General features: G+C 41.4%; 1 protein-coding gene across 1 annotated transcript in view; it reads left to right on the top strand.

Annotated features, from left to right (window-relative positions):
* Positions 1–4,801: 4,801 nt before the first annotated feature.
* HYAL4 (hyaluronidase 4) overlaps positions 4,802–18,494 on the top strand; it is a 30,632-nt gene continuing 16,939 nt past the window's right edge. Inside the window, 3 exon segments of the mRNA XM_038753080.1 lie at positions 4,802–5,074; positions 6,016–6,178; positions 7,067–8,019. Of these exon segments, the coding sequence (XP_038609008.1) occupies positions 7,102–8,019 (918 nt within the window). The 5' untranslated portion in view covers positions 4,802–5,074; positions 6,016–6,178; positions 7,067–7,101.

An 18,494-nucleotide genomic window follows, 5' to 3' on the forward strand; every position in this document is an offset into this window, starting at 1 on the left:
CAGTGCTCCAAACCCAGTAAGTGCTCAATAATTACCATCGATTGATTTAAATACACCATTCAGAGCTGCCCCCTAGATTGTAAACTCCTTGAAGGCAGGAATTATGCCTACCAACTCTCCCAAAGGTTTAGTATGGTGTTCTGCACACAATAAGACCTCAATAAATAGCACTGATTGATCAATTGTCTTACTTTTCTGATCCTTCCTATTTGCTGTTTTCATTTGCCCATGGATCCCCAAGTGAATTAGGTGCTACATGTAAATCAGCCAGAATGTGTGGGTTTCTTTGGTAGGAGAGTTATGTAATCTTTTCCACTTTCAAAGTTGAGTGCCGGGTTGTACCAAATGTTTTGTCCTTCATTTTGGAAACAGGCACAATATGCAAAAAATGGTCCCTTATTAAAAAAAAAAGAAAAAAGGGCGTGGTCCATAACACCCACCTCAGTACTCCCATCCATTTTAAATCTTTGAGGGCAGTATGGTGGAAGAGGTGGTGGTGCTATTTATTCTGCTAAGGATACTTCTTAGTCCCTGACCAAGCATATCAGATTCCTTTCAATGTTTATATTTTTGTTTCCTTCCCCTAGACCCTACCATCAACATTCTTCCCATACCAAATCTCCCATCTCCTTTCCATTCTCCAGCTACTCTTCATGTGTACTTAGTAGAACCTGGTCTCTACTTCTTAGCCCTTTCTCCATCTCCACCCTCTCCACCCCCATCCAGAACTGGTATTCTGGTTCCCATTTAAAAAGGCAATCCAATCAATAGAAAAGGGTGAATATATTAAACTGATTTTTCAGTCAAAACTTGGAGAGACTAACTTATCTTTGCTCCACTGATGATTTTCCCCTGAGGTTTAAGATTATAATGCTTAACGTTTCTGGAAAGACTGAAAGCTCCAGTTTGTTTGGGTCAACACTTTGGAGATGAGTTTGAAGTCAGGATGATCAGTTGGTATTGTGAAAAGTGTAGGGTTTGATTAACAAGCAGCACAAGTCAACTGTTCTATTGACTCAGGCTGGAAGGAACCTTAAAGGATTATCTGGATCCCAAGGCAGAGGGTTAAGATGTCTTCTATGTTTCAACATGTTTCAAAAATATTTGCTCTTTTATATCATAGAGAGAGAGAGAGGAGTTCCCACTATCGCATACCCACTTTCTTTCAATTTTAACTAACTTAAGCATCTGGGATCTAGATGGAAGAATCTTTGAGGGACTGTGAATGAATCAATCAGTCATATTTATTGAGCGACTACTGTGTGCAGAGCTCTGTACTAAGCAATTCAGAGAGTGCAATATAGCAGAGTTGGTATATTCGTTCCCTGCCCACACAAAGCTTACAGCATTGGAGGGAGATAGATGTTAATATAAGTAAATAAATGACAGATACGTACAAAAATGCTGAGTAGCTGAGGGAGGGGGGAATCAAGGGTACGAATTCAAGTTCAAGGGCAATGCAGAAGGGAGTGGGTGAAGAGGAAATGAAAACCAAGTCAGGGAAGGCCTCTTGGAGCAGATACCCATTTAATAATGTTTTGAAGATTGGGAGAGTGATTGTCAGATATAAAGAGGGATCTTGTACTAGCCCATCTTGTTCTCTTTCCAGGACCCCCAACCTTATGGGAAAGTACAGAACCAATTTTGGTAGAGAAATGGTCTAACACATCACTGATGTCTCTTGCCCAGACCCAGTGCTCATTCATTCAGTCGTATATATTGAGTGCTTGCTGTGTGCAGAGCATTCTACTAACCTCTTGGTACAGTAAAATATAATAATAAACAGGCACATTCCCTGACCAAAATGGGCTTATAGTCTAGATTCTAGAATGTAGTCTGGTCTATGTTCTCAAAATGACTCCTTGAATTGTACTCTCTCAAGTACTTAGGGTAGTGTTCTGCACACAGCATTCACTAATAAATATCTTTGATTGATTTAGCCTTTTTTCATATCAACATGGAGGTGGGTGTGCAGCAACTGAGTCCACTTCAAACCTGACACATCCCCTGAAATGATACAGCCCTTGAATAAGCAGCAAATTGGATGACCGTAGGCTAAAAAAACTGCCCTTCGAGTGGTCACTGTTCAAAAGGAAGCATCTGTTTTTGGAATGTGAAGCAGAAGCAATGAGGACTGACTCGGTCCTGAACAGTCCTTCTCCAAATTAAATTCTACACGGAAATGAGTCGCTGGATGAGAAAAATGGGAAGACGTTCATGGAGATTCATAATGAGGTACCAGATGAATTTGCTGGTGGCCAGGAGGTTGAAATTAAAAGGGAGTAATTAGTGTTTGTGATCGAGGTCACTGATTAAAGAGGTTTTGTTTTTGCTTATTTGAATTGTTTGGCCTCAACATTTGGGTGAACGGAAACTACCTGGTTGTTCTTCTCAGAACATTAGTATCAGCCGTAATATGAATTTCATCTCCCCTTCAAACCCACTGTATGGTAAGTTTAAATGGCATCATGTTATTCGTGATCACATTTTCCATTCAAGTTTTATCTTTGATGAAGTTATGCACCATGCTGTCACATTGAGAATAAAAATATGTTTGATTTTTCACTATAAAATAAAAAGTACTTTAAAATCTGAGCATCTTGGTGGTTGAGACTCAATAATCCCTGAATTGGTAAAAGGAAAATCTTTCATGGGGAAAATAAAAAGATAAAGGATGTTTCTTTGATCTTTATAAATCATGACCACAGCCAGTCAGTCAATAAATCAATGATATCCGTTGACTGTTTTCTTTGTGCAGAACACTGCACTAAATACTTTGGAAAGCACAGTATAATAGGAGTTTACAATCTACAATCCTCTCTCAGCCTTCCCTCTTTCAAAATCCTCCTGAAACCCCACCTCTCCCAACAAACCTTCCCCGATTCATTTCCAGTATCCCGTCACATTAACACAACACTTTTCACCCTAGAGTGTTTATTTGTACCCATCCACTCCACTTGTGTACTTGTGTATAGTCAACTGTGCATTTATTCTGATTCTACTATTTGTCTTGCCACTGAGGCCTATAGCCTTGGCTCTCAAAGTAAATGCCTTTAAAATTAAAAAAAAAATATGGCATTTGTTAAGGCTTTCTATGTATCAAAGATTGTTAGGTTGGACACAGTCCCTGTCCCACATTAAACTCAGAATCTTTGTCCTAGATTTCCTCAGAGGCAGCTGAATAAAGAAACCAGAGGCCTGAAAACATCCCTGGTGGTTGTGTCTGTGGTTTTTTTAAATCATCATCATCATCAATCATATTTATTGAGCACTTACTGTGTGTAGAGCACTGTACTAAGCGCTTGGGAAGTACAAGTTGGCAACATACAGAGACAGTCCCTACCCAGCAGTGGGCTCACAGTCTAAAATGGCATTTGTTAAGTGCTTACTTTGGGCCAGGCACTGTACTAAGTGATGGAGTAGGTACAAGGATGGGCACAGTCCATGTTCCATGTGGGACTCATGGTCTTAATCCCCATTTTATAGACAAGGTAACTGAGGCACAAAGAAGTTAAGTGACTTGCCTAAGGTCACACAGCAGACAAGAGGCAAATAATAATAATACTAATGATGGCATTTATTAAGCACTTACGACATGCAAAGCACTGTTCTAAGAGCTGGGGAGGTTACAAGGTGATTGGTTGCCCCACGGGGGGCTCACAGTCTTCATCCCCAGTTGACAGATGAGGTCACTGAGGCACAGAAAAGTTAAGTGACTTGCCCAGAGTCACACAGCTGACAACTGGTGGGGCAGGATTTGAACCCATGACCTCCGACTCCAAAGTCCGGGCTCTTTTCCATTGAGTACGCTGCTTCTCTAATCTGGGATTAGAATCTGGCAAATCTGGGATTAGAACCCAGGTCCTCCGACTCCTAAGCCTTTTCTCTTCCCTCTAGGCCAAGCTGCTTCACTGTTGAAGGGGAAGTGTAATTTTGAGCATGGTCACATTTCAACTCCATGTCTCTGCATTTTTCCTTCATTCTCATCCATCAGACCTAGCCCAGGTCCAGTTCTGATAAGTCTCAACTTTATTATTAATGTTATTATTATTATCAATCATAAGTATTAATCATAATTATAATAATAATGATGATAAGTATATTTGTTAAACACTTAGCATGTGCCAAGCACAGCGCTAAGCTCTGGGGTTGATACAATATAATTAGATTGGACACAGTCCCACATGGGGCTCACAGTCTAGATAGAAAGGAGAACAGATACCGAATCCCCATTTTATGGGCAAGAATACAGAGGCACAGAGAAGTTTGGCGAAAATGCCAAGGTTAGCCAGTCAATCAGTCAGTTATATTTATTGAGTTCTTACTGTGTGCAGAGCACTGTACTAAGTGCTTGGGAGAGTGCAATAGAACAATACAACTGACACATTCCCTCCCCCCAGTCAGTTTACAGTCTAGGGGGACATTGCAGGCAAGTGGCAGAGTAGGATTAGAACCAATATCTTCTGACTCCAAGGCCTAGGCTCTTTCCATTAGGCCACACTGCTTCTTTTGAAAGTCCCTCCTGGCCGGAAAGGTCCTTTGGTAGTTTAATCTAACTGACCCCTGTGGGAAGGAGGCCAATGGGAAGAGTCAAGGCCTGCTCTACTGATCCCTACTTGGAGTTTTTCCCAGATGGTTTAGTTTCACCAAGCCACAGGGCAAATGGGCTTTTGGACCAGTGAGTCCAAACAGTGACAGTGGCCAGGGAAGGTTAAAGGTCATGGCAACCAACAGTCATCATCAGGTACATCACAATGAGGCTTTTCTTCTGTTTCCATCTTGCTAGGGTCCCCAGAGGTCTAGTGCTCTAAACTCAAACAGTTCTCAGAGTCACACCTTGGCAAACTATGATCCCATAACCAGGGACAGTGCAACTACTTACAAGACGATTCAGCCTGAGGACAGACTTCACCTTACCCTGTTTAAGGGTTCCCAGTTTAAGATTGAAGATCTGTACACTGTACAGGTGTACCCCAGGAAAGCTGCAAGGAATACAAGCCACTGGATACTAAATCCTACTGATATTCCCTGAGATTGGCCGGCCCTCCTATGACATTACATCCAAACACAGAGGGTAAATTCAATGCATCCCCCTTGCCTTGCTCCCTTCCCATTCTCCTCTGTTCTAAGCCATTCTCCTGCCTTTCTCTTACATCCCAAACTTGTTCCTCCCACCTTTGCCTGTCCCCATGTTCCAGTAATGTATTTTCTCTTTCTGACCTAGTGATGTATACAGCACTGCCTCCCCCTCCCCTTCCTACTTATGGCCTCACCTTCCCACCCACCCCCAGCTCCAGACATGGGGTGCGACTGAATATGGAAATCAGTAGTAAAAATGTTAACTTTTATTCAATCATTTCAGCTATCACATACCTGGGGAAGGAAGGAGCAAGAGCAGTAGGGAGTAGGAGGAGGGGGCAAGGAAGCTGGGATCCTGAGAGCTGAGAGGGTGGAGCTCTCAGGACAGGACAGGTGAGTAGAGTGGCAGCATTGGCTCTTAGGGAAAGAGTTCTGCTGAAGTGCAGTCAGGGACAGGGATAAAGTGAGAGAGCTAAGGACAGGGGCCTTCAAGCACAGACCAGGCATCAATCTGCTACCAGTGGGTCCTGTTAGAACAGCACATTAATTTCTTCATTCACTCAGTCATATTTATTGAACACTTACTGTGTGCAGAGCACTGTACTAAGAGCTTGGGAGAGTACAATAGAACAATAAACAGACACATTCCCTGCCCACAATGAGCTTACAGCCTAGAGGACAAGCTTTCATTGGCCCCTAAACTTAAAGCTTGTGCACAGGAAACACGTTTGCCAACTCTGTTATGCTGTACTCTCAATAAAGTGCTCAGGAAATATGATTGACTAATGGATTGATTGATTTCTTACTCTGAGCTGCAGGACTTCTTGGGCAAATGAGTTCTGGAGGGGTTTGAGTCACTATTATCTGTTAACTCTAATGCTGGGCCCTCCCTCTCATCAGATTTTCATTTTCTTTTATTCTTTTCATTCTGCTTAGGGCAGAGTCTATGCCCACTCTGATGAATGCATGAGCTGATCTTCAGAACTGTCTAAAGCAACAGTTTGGGTGGCTGAGTGTCACTGTGAAACCACCTGTTTTTAGTGTTTTGGCTTCACTCTCCAGTTTAAAGGTGGTTATCACCCTTGAGCCTAATGAAAAGGTAAGGTTTCACTCCATTTTTGTCATAAAGCCATGCAACCAGAAGGTTTCTCACCTTTTCTAGGTGAAACTAGATTGTAAGTTCACCTTCTGAACTGTAAGCTCACTGTGGGCAGGGAACATGTCTATCAGCTCTGTTGTATTGTACTCTCCCAAGTACTTAGTACACTGCTCTGCACCCAGTAAGCTCTCAATAAATACCATTGATTGATTGATTGAAACTCCACTCTGGCCCAGGCTTTCTGGAAAGTCCATAAGCCTCCTTAAACCTCCTTAAACTTCCCATTTACTCCATCTCCACTCCAGAGGATGTAGTAAAGTGCTAAGCACTTAGTACAGTGCTCTGCATGGAACACTCAATAAACAGTGTTGATTGATGTAATTATGACCTAGTGCAAAGGGTCTGGTACTTAAGAGTCGTAGAACCTGGATTTTAATCCCAGTTCTGCCGCTTGCCTACCATGTGACTTTGGGTAAGTCCCTTAACTTCTCTGTGCCTCAGTTATTTCATCTGTAAACTGGGGATTAAATACCTGTCCTCCCTTCTACTTAGATCATGAGTCCTGTGTGGGACTGTGTCTGACATGCTTATATTATATCTTCCCCAGAGCTTAGTTCAGTGCTTGGAACATTGTAAACACTTCAGTATTATCACAGTTATTATGCAGTGACTCCACATGAATTCTCCCAGTTAATTCCCTCTACACTGTTAGCTCCTTGTGGGCAGGGAATGTGTCTACCAACTCACTATTTTATACTCTTCCAAGTGCTTAATACAGTGCTCTGTCCTCAATAAATATGATTGATTGATTGTTCCATGTAATTAGTGAAACTCTACCTCATGGCCAATATTGCCTTAATGTGCTGTTTTCTTGTTTTTCTTTCAAAGGACCTCTCTACTAGCCTCAGTAAAAACCACATACCATGTGCAAGCTAATGAGGTGGCTGGCAATGATGATGCTTTGTGTCCTGGTCAATTCACAAAATTTCAAGCCAACTAAGGCTCCCATGTTCCAGGACAAGCCATTCATCGTGTTCTGGAATGCACCCACTTCTCAGTGCAAGAATCACCATCATGTGGATCTCAATCTTGATACCTTTGGCATTGTTGTAAACCCTAATGAGGCCCTTAATGGTGACAAAGTTACCATATTTTATCATGACGTATTTGGGTATTATCCTTACATCTCAGACAGTGGGGAATCCTTTCATGGAGGAGTACCCCAGAACCAGAGACTTCCAAATCACTTATCAAAAGTCCAGAAAGATATCGACCGGGTCCTCCCATCTAAGGACTTCCAGGGGCTTGCCGTCATTGACTGGGAAAACTGGAGGCCCCAGTGGATTAGGAATTGGGACAGTAAAACAATCTATAGGAACCACTCGATCAATCTGGTTAGAAGTCGTCATCCTTCTTGGCCTGATTCCAAAGTGAAAATCGTGGCTCAAGAGGAATTTGAAAAGGCTGGCAAAAATTTCATGAATTCTACTCTCAATCTGGGCTTAAAAATGAGGCCCCAGGGACACTGGGGTTATTACCTTTACCCAGAATGCTACAATTATGATTACAAAAAACACCCACATCAGTACACGGGTAAATGCTCCAACATTGAAATTTCCCGCAACAATGAACTCCTCTGGCTGTGGAGAGCAAGTACGGCACTATTCCCTTCCATATACTTGCCGGAGATCTTGAAGTCAAGCACCCATGTTCTGAAATTTGTTCACCATCGGGTTAGAGAAGCAATACAAGTTGCCGCTGTTGCTAGAAGAGATTATGTTTTGCCTGTTTTTGTTTACTCCAGACCATTTTACTCCTATAGCCTCAAGCCTTTAACTCAGGTAAGAAGTTAATAATAATAACAATAATAGGAGCATTTTGTTGAGCACTCACTATGTTCAGGCACTACACTAAGCACTAGGGTAGAGTCAATACAAGAGCTGACTGCCTTGAAGCCGATGGTCAGGAGTTTTTATTTGATACAGAGAGGAAAGAGCTGCATTGGAGATGTTTAAGGTGTGGGGAATTGTGTACAGAACTATGAGAAAATTGATCTGGGTAGCAGAGTGAAAGGTTGAAAGGAGAAAGGCAAGAAAGGAAAAAGTTAAGTGCAGTGCTTTGCACACAGTAAATGCTCAATAAATACGATTGAATGAATTGAATGAATGACTGTAGACCAAGAGATTAATAATCAGATTGGTTTATGACAAGTGCAGTGACTGAGGAGAAAAAAGGGGCAGATTCTAGAAATGTTGTGAAGGTAGAATTGACAGGATTTTGGTGACAGATTGGGTGTGTTGAAAAAGAGGGAGGAGCTAAGGGTAATGTTAAAGTTACTAATCTTCACAATATCACTAAAGTCTGTCCTTTCCTCTTCATTCAAACTGCTACCATGTTAATCCACACATTCACTCACTCCCTTCACTTTCCCCTTTCTTTCTTTCTTCCTTTCTCTCTTTCTTTCTCTCTTTCTTTCTTTCTTTCCTTCTTCCTTTCTTCCTTTCTTCCTTTCTCTTTCTTTCTTTCTTTCTTTCTTTCTTTCTTTCTTTCTTTCTTTCTTTCTTTCTTTCTTTCTTTCCTTCCTTCTTTCTTTCTTTCTCTTTCTTTTCTTCCTTCCTCCCATCTTCTCTCTCTTCCTTTCCTCCCTTCCTTCCTTCCTTCCTTCCTTCCTTCCTTCCTTCCTTCCTTCCTTCCTTCCTTCCTTCCTTCCTTCCTTCCTTCCTTCCTTCCTTCCTCCCATCCTCTCTCTCTTCCTTCCTTCCTTCCTCTCTTTCTCTCTCTTCTTTTCTTCCCTTCTTCATCTCTCTCCTTCTTTCTTTCTTCCTTTCTTTCCTTCTTTCCTTCAATGAATTTTCCCTTCCAGATGGACCTGGTGCACACTATCGGTGAGAGTGCTGCTTTAGGGGCTGCAGGGATGGTCATGTGGGGAAGCAAGCAATATGAAGCATCCAGGGTGAGTGGAGTTTGCTACTTGGTTTCCTTGGCAGCTTCTGAAGGCCAATTCATTCATTCATTCATTCAATCTTATTTACTGAGTGCTTACTGTGTGCAGAGCAATTCAACTCTGCCATACAGTGTTCCCCTCAATCAATCTTTCTTACTGTTCCCTGCCTGCTGGATCAAAGGATGAATGGTAGGAACAATCAGGCAGATTCCTGCACCATTTCAGAGGTATACATCAAGATGCAATCTCCCTGGAAAAAAACAAAAACAGCCTGCAAGACCTACAATTTGTAACTGATGCATTACCACAGAAAGCACTATAGCAACCATCTTTATAATATTCTATTGCTAACTGTATTTATTGCACTGTTTACCACTTTAAGAATATATTTTTACTGTTTGATATGTTTATATATTTCCTCCTGCCTTCAGTACATCTCTTCTTGGATGGCCAACCAACACCATGAACTTAACGGAACTCCTTGTCTTTCCACCCAAACCCTATCCTTCTCCTGTCTTTCCAATTACTGTAGACCATCCAACCATACTGTCTCACAGTCCCGTAACCTTGGCAACATCCTCCACTCATCTCTCCCATTTAAACACATAGTCTGTCACCAAATCCTATCTTTAGAATCCCCCCACCTCTCCATTCTACTTGTTACCATGCTGATCTAACACTTATCATATCCTACCTTTACTACTGCTTCAGTCTTCTCGCTGGTCTTCCTGCTTCCAGTCTCTCCCCCTTCCAGTCCATACTTCACTCTGCTGCCTGGATCATTTTCCTAAAAACAAAACAAAACAAACAAAAAAACCTTCCAGAACCTAAAAGAAACAACAAAAACTACCATTCAGTCCTCAACTCCCCATTGAGGTTTTTTGTTACTGGCTCATCCTATTTTCATTAGCTGAGGCAGATTTTGTTAGGAATGTTTAGTGTGGATGGAATCTATAAAATTCAATCTTTCATTAGTATTTATTGAGTGCCTAATGCCTGCAGAACACTGTATGAAAGCCTTGGGAGAGTACAGTAAAAGTCAAAGACATAGTCCCTGCCTTTAAGGAGCTTATGTTCTAATGGAGGAATTTACAATTTCAGGCTTCCTGGTATTCAACGGATCCCTAATAGTTACTCTTTTCTCACTCTGGAGACTACTGGGACTCATCATCTTTAAAGTTAAGCTTCAGGAAGTGTGATGATCTTAGTTGAAGAATGCAAATTTGAGGGTAGTTTCAATTACTCTTCCTTTTTCCTCTAGGACAACTGCTTAACTGTGCAAAAATACGTTCGTGAAACGTTGGGACATTACATCATTAATGTGACTTTAGCCACCCAGTTCTGCAGCAAGGCGCTATGTCAAAAGAAGGGAAGGTGTGTTCGTAAACTCCCAGAATCCTCCACTTACCTGCACATGCCCTCTAGCAGCATTAAGACACAGGTGTCCAAGAAGAGCTCCAAATTGACCTTTAACTTCAAAATGACCGAAAGGGAGAAACAAGAACTGAAGAAAGGATTTGTATGTCAGTGTTATCAAGGCTGGTCTGGAAAATTCTGCAGGAAGCAAAATGCCGGTATCTCACCTCTGAAGAGTGGGTTCTTAGCCCAAGGCTGGTCAAGTCCAAGAATTAGTCAAGCTCTTCTCCTGAACTGGATCCTGGCTGAGATTCTGCTGACTCTGTGTTATTTCAATATCATCTAATCTTCCTGAGACACACAAGCTAAAGGGTGTTTTCACCCCAGGAGGAAACTTCAGCATCTCCTTCCTTCTCAGTCAGATTGAAAATTCGTAAAAACTGTTTTCACTGATGTTTTCACTGATGTTTTCACTTTGATTTTAGCTTGACTTTCTTTATGCTCCTGTTCTTTCATCTTCCAGAGTCTTAACAGAATTACTTGATATGCCCTGCTCTTTCCCTATTGTGGCCAGCAATTTCCTCCTGTAGAGTTTCTATTGTAATGATATTTTTATTACCATATTTTTTAAGGGATTTGTTAAGTGCTAACTATGTGTCAGACACTGTACTAAGCACTGGGGTAAATACAAGCTAATCAGGTTGGAAACAGTCCCTGTCCCATCCGGGGCTCACAGTCTTAATCCCTGTTTTGCAGATGAGACAACTGAGGTATTGCTCCTAAGCCAAGGTGGGGCTTCTTGGCTATTTTGAATAGTCAGGACATTCTTTTTCAATTAGCAGCATAAGGAAAGTGTATGTAGTTTATTCAATTGAAGTTTAAATACCCAGTTGAATCATCAATCAATCAACCATATTTATTTGCTTACTATTTGCAGAGCACTGTACTAAATGCTTGGGAGAATGCAATACAACAAAATTAGCAGACACGTTCCCTATCCACAATGAGTTTACAATCTAGAGGGAGAGACAGGCATTAATATGAATAAATAAGTAATTTATAATATGTAATTTAAAGATATGTTCACAAGTGCTATGGGGTTGGGGATGGGGCAAATAGCAAATGTCCAAAGATCACAGACTGAAGTGCACAGACAATGCAGAAAGGAGTCCGAGCTGTGGAAATGGAGTCTTAATCAGGGAAGGCCTTTTGGAGGAGATGTGACCTTAGTAATGCTTTGAAGGTGGAGAAAGTGGTGGTCAGTGTATTTGGGGGGATGGGGGGTGGCTCCAGGCTACTGGAAGGATGTGGGAAAGTAGTTGGTGGTGAGATAGATGAGATTGGAGCACAGTGAATAAGCTGGCTCTTGAAGAATGGAGTGTTCTGGTGGGGCTGTAGTAGGAGATTAGTGAGGTGAAGCATGGTAGGGTGAGCTGATTGAGTAGTTTAAAGCCAATGGTAAGGAGTTTCTGTTCAATGTGGATATTTGTTCAATTCAATCATATTTATTGAGCGCTTCTATGTGCAGAGCACTGTACTAAGCACTTGGGAAAGTACAACGCAACAATAAAGAGAGACAATCTGGATAGGCAGTCATTGGAAGTTCTTGAAGAGTGGGGAGACACGGACTGAGGATTTCTTTTGATAAATGATTTGTGCAGCATAGTGAAGTATGGATTAGAGTGGAGAGAAACAGGAGATGGGGAGGTCAGTGAGGAAGTAGTTGCAGTAGTCAAGATGGGATAGAGTACTTGCATCAGCACGGTAGCAGTTTGAATGGAGAGGAAAGGGAGGATTTTAGCAATATTGTGAAGGTAGAATCAACAGGATTTGGTTACAGGTAGAATATGTTTGTGGAATGAGAAAGAGATTCTAGGACAATGCCAAGGTTACGGGTTTGTGACTTAGGGAGTGGTATTGTCTACAGTAATGGGAAAGATGTGGAGGACAGGGTTTGGGTGGAAAGAGAAGGCATTCAGTTTTGGACATGTTTAATTTGAAGTGTCAGTACGACATCCAAGTAGATATGTCTTGAAGGCAGGAGGGAATGTGAGATTTCAGGGACGGAGGGAAGTCAGGGCTTGGGAATCATCTGCATAGAGATGGTAATTGAACCCAGTTGGAAACGAAGGTTCAATACCTGTTTTCCCTCCCTACTTAGACTGTGAGCCCCATATGGGACCTGGACTGTGTCCAACCTGTTTAACTTGTATCTACCTCAGTGCTTAGAACAGTGCTTGACACATAGTAAGTGCTTACAAAATACCATAAAAAGTTTGCACCCTATAGAGTTTCTGAAGTGATTGCCACACAAATAGGGTCCAATGTCAGAGGATTCCTTGAATGACTTCAGTGACCTCAGAGTGACTTTGTCTCAGGAGTGACATGATTGAGTGTGGGAGACCTTCTTTTAAAAAAAAAGTGAATGGGTGACAATACTCTTAGCACTTGTTCATGACACAAACTCCCAAGGGTTTATGTAACATTCATACAAAGTACTGCACCTGTTTTCCATGGACACCACAGCTAGATGATCACACTATTGAAAACAGGTCAGGAACCTGCAAGATATTTGGGGCATTTCTGATGTGGTGACCATAATATACATTTCACACAAATAAGACCATGAATATGTCTGCAAAGAGCAAAGTCAATCCTAGGTGGAAATAAGTTCCCAGAATTTACAAGAAGCAGAGTGGTCTGGTGGATAAAGCATGGGCTTGTGAGCCAGAAGAAGAGGGTTCTAATCCCTGCTTCAGCACTTGTCTGCTGTGTGACCTCGGGCAAGTCACCTAACTTCTCTGTGCCTCAGTTACCTCATCTGTAAAATGAGGATTAAAGCTGTAAAACCCATGTGGGATAGGGTCTGTGTCCAACTTGATTATCTTGTATCTACCACAAATTTCTAAATGATCCTAACGTGATCTGATTTGTTAACTTATTACTTTATTACTAATAGTTCTTAATTAAGCCATGTGGCAAATATAAGATAATCAACTGAGCCACTGTTCTGGACCCACATTTCACAGACTGAGAGGTAGGGAGCGCTGGTATCTTTTATCCCACTTTACAGATGAGAAAACTGCAGGCCAGAGACTGTAAGCTCATTGTGGGCAGGGAACATGTCTGCCAACTCTGTTGTATTGTATTTTCCCAAGTGCTTAGCACAGTGCTGTGAACAAGGCATACCACTAAATACCACCAATAAATACCACTGATGGTTGATTGAAAGAGGAGAAGTGACTAGCTTAAGGTCACAGAGCACTCCAGTGACAGAGCAGGGACTAGGACCTGGATCACTTGATTCTCATATTCTATCCACTAGGCAAGGAAAAGTGAGTCTCTTCTCTTCTCTGGAAGCCAGAAGCCCTAACTGCCTCATTCCACAATTCTATTCAAACAAATTTATTTTCTGTCTGAGGGCATGATCCATTGAGCAATCTTACTACTTACTATCTTTTCATTCATTCATTCATTCATTCATTCATTCATTCATTCATTCAATCGCATTTATTGAGCACTTACTGTGTGCAGAGCACTATACTAAGCACTTGGGAAGTACAAGTTGGCAACATATAGAGATGGTCCCTACCCAGCAATGGGCTCACAGTCTAGAAGGGGGAGACAGACAACAAAACAAAACATGTGAACAGGTGTCAAGTCATCAGAATAAACAGAAGTAAAGCTAGATGCACATCATTAACAAAACAAAATAAACAGAATAGTAAATATGCACAAGTGAAATAAATAGCAATAAATTTACAAATATATATACAGGTGCTGTGGGGAGGGAAAGGAGGTAGGGTGGGGGGATGGGGAGGGGGAGAGGAAGGAGGGGGCTCAGTCTGGTCATGCCAGGGAATTTAAATGGATGCTTTGAAAATGCAACGGTCACTTACACCAGTACCATCTTCAGAGAACCTGACTTCAGTTAAATACAGACTTAATGCAAGCCCCCAATTATACTCAGAAGTCTGAGTCACCCCTCTAAGGACACATTTCTCTTCAACAACCACAGTGCATCTTTGCCTCTCAGATTCTACTTTGCTCAGGTACCAGGCATGGCTGACAGCAACAATAAAGGTAAAGAGAAAATGACATAATTATTCTTTCATTTGCAGTCAAGAAAGACATTTAAAAGACTTCCTCTCTTGGAGGCAGTTAAGTGGTTAAGTTAAGTTAGCATTTTTCACTTTTGTGATTGATTCCTTCTCTGGTCAGTGCTCACTCTACATACCATGCATTTTATTTTATAATAAGTGAGTGGGATTTCCTTTGAAAGGGTGAGTTTAGTGGTACATATTATTTTGGGAACCTGAAAAGTACTTTGCTTTGAAAGCATGGACACGTATAAATGGCCTAATTTCTATCTGTTTCTCATAGTTTGCCAGCAAGGGAAAAAATGATTCCAATTTTGAGCTCTGCTTCGAGCACTGTGTCTTCCTTAACAGACATTTTAATGCAGCTGGGATGGAGATGAGCTAAAATGTAGATCATCATTTTCTCTAAGGGTTCATGAACATCAAATACTCAATTTGCAATAAAGGAAAACAAGGTTGCTAATTCATTGAATACATCTGAAACAAAATAGATGTATGCTGCTTTTGAGTACCATATTTTTAACTTTTCGAGTTAATTATGGATAATCCTACAGGTTTCTCTCATTAGAATAATAATGTGTTTTTCACTACTAAGTGCTAGCAGACTTGTTTCCAACAGGAAGAATTTTACAGTAGAGCCAGTAATGCTCTACTGATAGAGCAACTATTAAGATGGTCCAGGGAGGAAGGGATGTTTTTTAAAGCAAATATTGAATTTCTTTCCCAGGACAGACAATAATGAAAGGCTTCAGAGAATGGATAGATTGATAAAAAATATAGCATTTGTCCTCCTCTACTTCTGATTCATTTCTAGTGAGAGGAAGCCTGGATTTTTGAGAGGGTAATGAACAGATTTATGAAAATGTGCCTGAATTACTAGAAGAATTTTCTCCTCATCCTTTGGATGGGTAGAAAAACTTCAAAACTTCAAATCTTCTACATTTTACAGAATTTCCGATGCTCAGGATAAACAGCAATCAACATCAATGGTATTTATTGAGTGATTACTATATGCAGAGCAATGTACTAAGCCCTTGTGAGAATATAACAGAGTTGGCAGACATGTTCCCTACCCCCAGTGAGCTTACAGTCTAGAGGGGGAGACAGGCATTAATACAAATATTTTGTTCATAACATATAATTTATAGATATGTATGTAAGTGCTGGGGGGTTGAGGGTGGGGCAAATATCAAATGCTCAAAGGTCAGAGATCCAAGTGCATAGAGCAGATAATCTATGGAAGAGGCCAGTCTCCCACAATTGACTGAGTGAGGTGAGAAAGAGAGAGGAAGGAAAGAAGGGAGGGAAGGAGAGAGGAATGACTAGCAAGACTTATTTTCAAGTGATTTGGTGTGAAGAAGAGGCAGAGAGGAGAGGGAGGAGAAGAAAAGTTAGGTTGAGGAGTTGGGATTGGTGGGGTAATGCAACAGTACTTCTGTGACAGAATCTATAAGAGCTAGGAAAAGTGAAAATTGAGCTACTGTCTGGTGAATCTGATCAATTTGCCTAACTGGATAACTCAGGTTTTGTTTTTTGGGTTTTTTTAATGGACTCTGTTAAGCACCTACAAAGTTTCAAGCACCATTCTAAGCACTGAGGTAGATTCAAGTTAATCAGGTTAGACGCAGTCCCTGCCCTAAATGGGGCTCTCAGCTTAAAAAGGATGGAGAACAGGTGTTGAATCCTTATTTTGCAATTAAGGAAACTGAGGCATAGAGAAGTTAAGTGACTTGCCCAAAGTCACACACCAGGCAAGAAGTGGAGCTGGGATTAGAACCCAGGTCCTGTGGCTACCAGGCCCATGCTTCTCATTAATATAATATCAATATGATAATTTTATCTTTTATATAGATCTTTTTCCTTAATTATCTGGGTAATTATTTCCCCTATTTCTTTTGCTCTGATAGGTGTAACTTAGTAGGCAGTAACAAAAGTAAAGCTAAAAGGTCAAAGGGCCATTTACTCCAGCTCACTGTCTTCAAGCAGATAAACTAGTTGTCCTTTATCAATGGACAGCTCTCTAAAATGTGTCAGTCAGGACTAGGGGTTCCATACCAGCCTTAACATAATGAGGGCATTGAATAAGCATGACACAATTAGAAAAAGAACAATGATATCAGTCAGAATTGTGTTCTTTCTTTGGCCTAGAATGTATTTTCAGGTGAGCTGGGCAACTCACTATTTTTCATGGGTTCATTTTCCCCATCAGTGAAAGGGGGCAAGTGTTCTTCCTGGGTAACTATCTCATAGCAATGATGGGAGGTTGATTATTGATTTGTTATCTAGAGAGAACTTGGATATTATAGAATAAAAATGCTACAAACCCAAAATGCCACTGTTCACCTTGGCCTGTTTCTGGCCTGGAAAATCCTCCCTCCTAATGTCCGACAGGCGATCACACTCTCCCCACCTTCACAGGCTTATTAAAAGCACATCCCCTCCAAGAGGCCTTCCCCGATTAAGCCCTCGTTTTCCCTTCTTCCACTCCCTTCTGATTTGCCCTTGCACTTGGATTTGCACCCTCTATTCACCCCACCCTCAGCCCCACTGCACTTATGTACATACCCATAATTTATTTATTTATATTCATGTCTGTCTCCCCCTCTAGACTGTGGGTAGGGAACATGTCTGCCAACTCTGTTATACTGTACTCTCCCTAGTGCTTAGTACAGTGCTCAGCATGCAAGTACAGTACAATAGAATTAGCAGACACATTCCCTGCCCATAATACACTTTCAGTCTAGAGGGGAAGACTGACATTAATATGAATTAATGAATACCTTATTATATATAATTTAAAGATATGCACATAAATCCTGTGGGATTTGGGGTGGGGTGAATATCAAATGTCCAAAGGTCTGTGAACAGGTATTTAATCACCATTTTATAGATAAGTAAAAGGAGGCACAGAGAGCTGAAGTGACCTGCCTATGGTCACACAGCAGGGCCCCATGGCAGAGTCCGGTTAAAACCCAAGTCTTCAGACTCCCAGGTCTTTCCACTAGACCACAGTGCTTCTTATAAAGCTGGTTTTCCAAAGCATGAGCCCAAGATCTTCCCGTCAGCCAGGCGTTTCTGGACATTCCCACATTGTCCTCAGGACAAGGTTCACCAGCTTATAGAGGAAATGAGGCCTAAGAGCTTTATTGTAGGTCATGCAGGAAGCTGATGTTCAAGAAGGTGTAGACACACATCATTTCCTGGTCCTTAGTCTAGTATTTAGCCAGTTAAATCACCCTAATTCTTCTCCCAGTCTTAATAATTTGTAATAATTGTGGTATTTGTTCAGCACTTACCATGTGCCAAGCACTGCATTAAGTGCTATAATAGATACAAGATAATAAGATGCAACATGGTCATTGTCCCACATGAGGCTCACAGTCTAGGGCGAGGGAGAACAGGTATTGTATCCCCACTTTACAAATGAGGAAACAGTCCCAGAGAAGCTAAGTGGACTGCCCAAGTTCACAAAGCTGGCAAGTGGCAGAGCCAGGATTAAATTCAGACTCCGAGAAGACTTTGAAACATTCTTATTGAGTTTAGTATACATCCTCTTGAAAGTGTAGGCGAGAAGAGCAAAGTGTGTTTTGCTTTTTTTTAATGGTATTTAAGTGCTTACTAAGTGCCAGACACTGTACCAAGCGTTAGGCTATATACAAGATAATCAGGTTGTACACAGTCCATGACCCACAGAGGACTCATAGTCTTAATTGCCACATTACAAATGAGGTAACTGAGGCCTAGAGAAGTTATGTGACTTGCCCAAAGGCATATAGCAGATAAGTGGCAGAGCCAGGACTAGAACCCAGGTCCTTCTGGCTCCCAGAGCTGGGCACTACCCATTAAGCAGGCTGCTTTCATTTTACTGGAAAAGAAATTTCCAGAATCCTGTAGAAGAAAATCCAAAATAGAAATT

The sequence above is a fragment of the Tachyglossus aculeatus genome, chromosome 10 (genome assembly GCF_015852505.1).
Source record: "Tachyglossus aculeatus isolate mTacAcu1 chromosome 10, mTacAcu1.pri, whole genome shotgun sequence".
Lineage (NCBI taxonomy): Eukaryota > Metazoa > Chordata > Mammalia > Monotremata > Tachyglossidae > Tachyglossus > Tachyglossus aculeatus.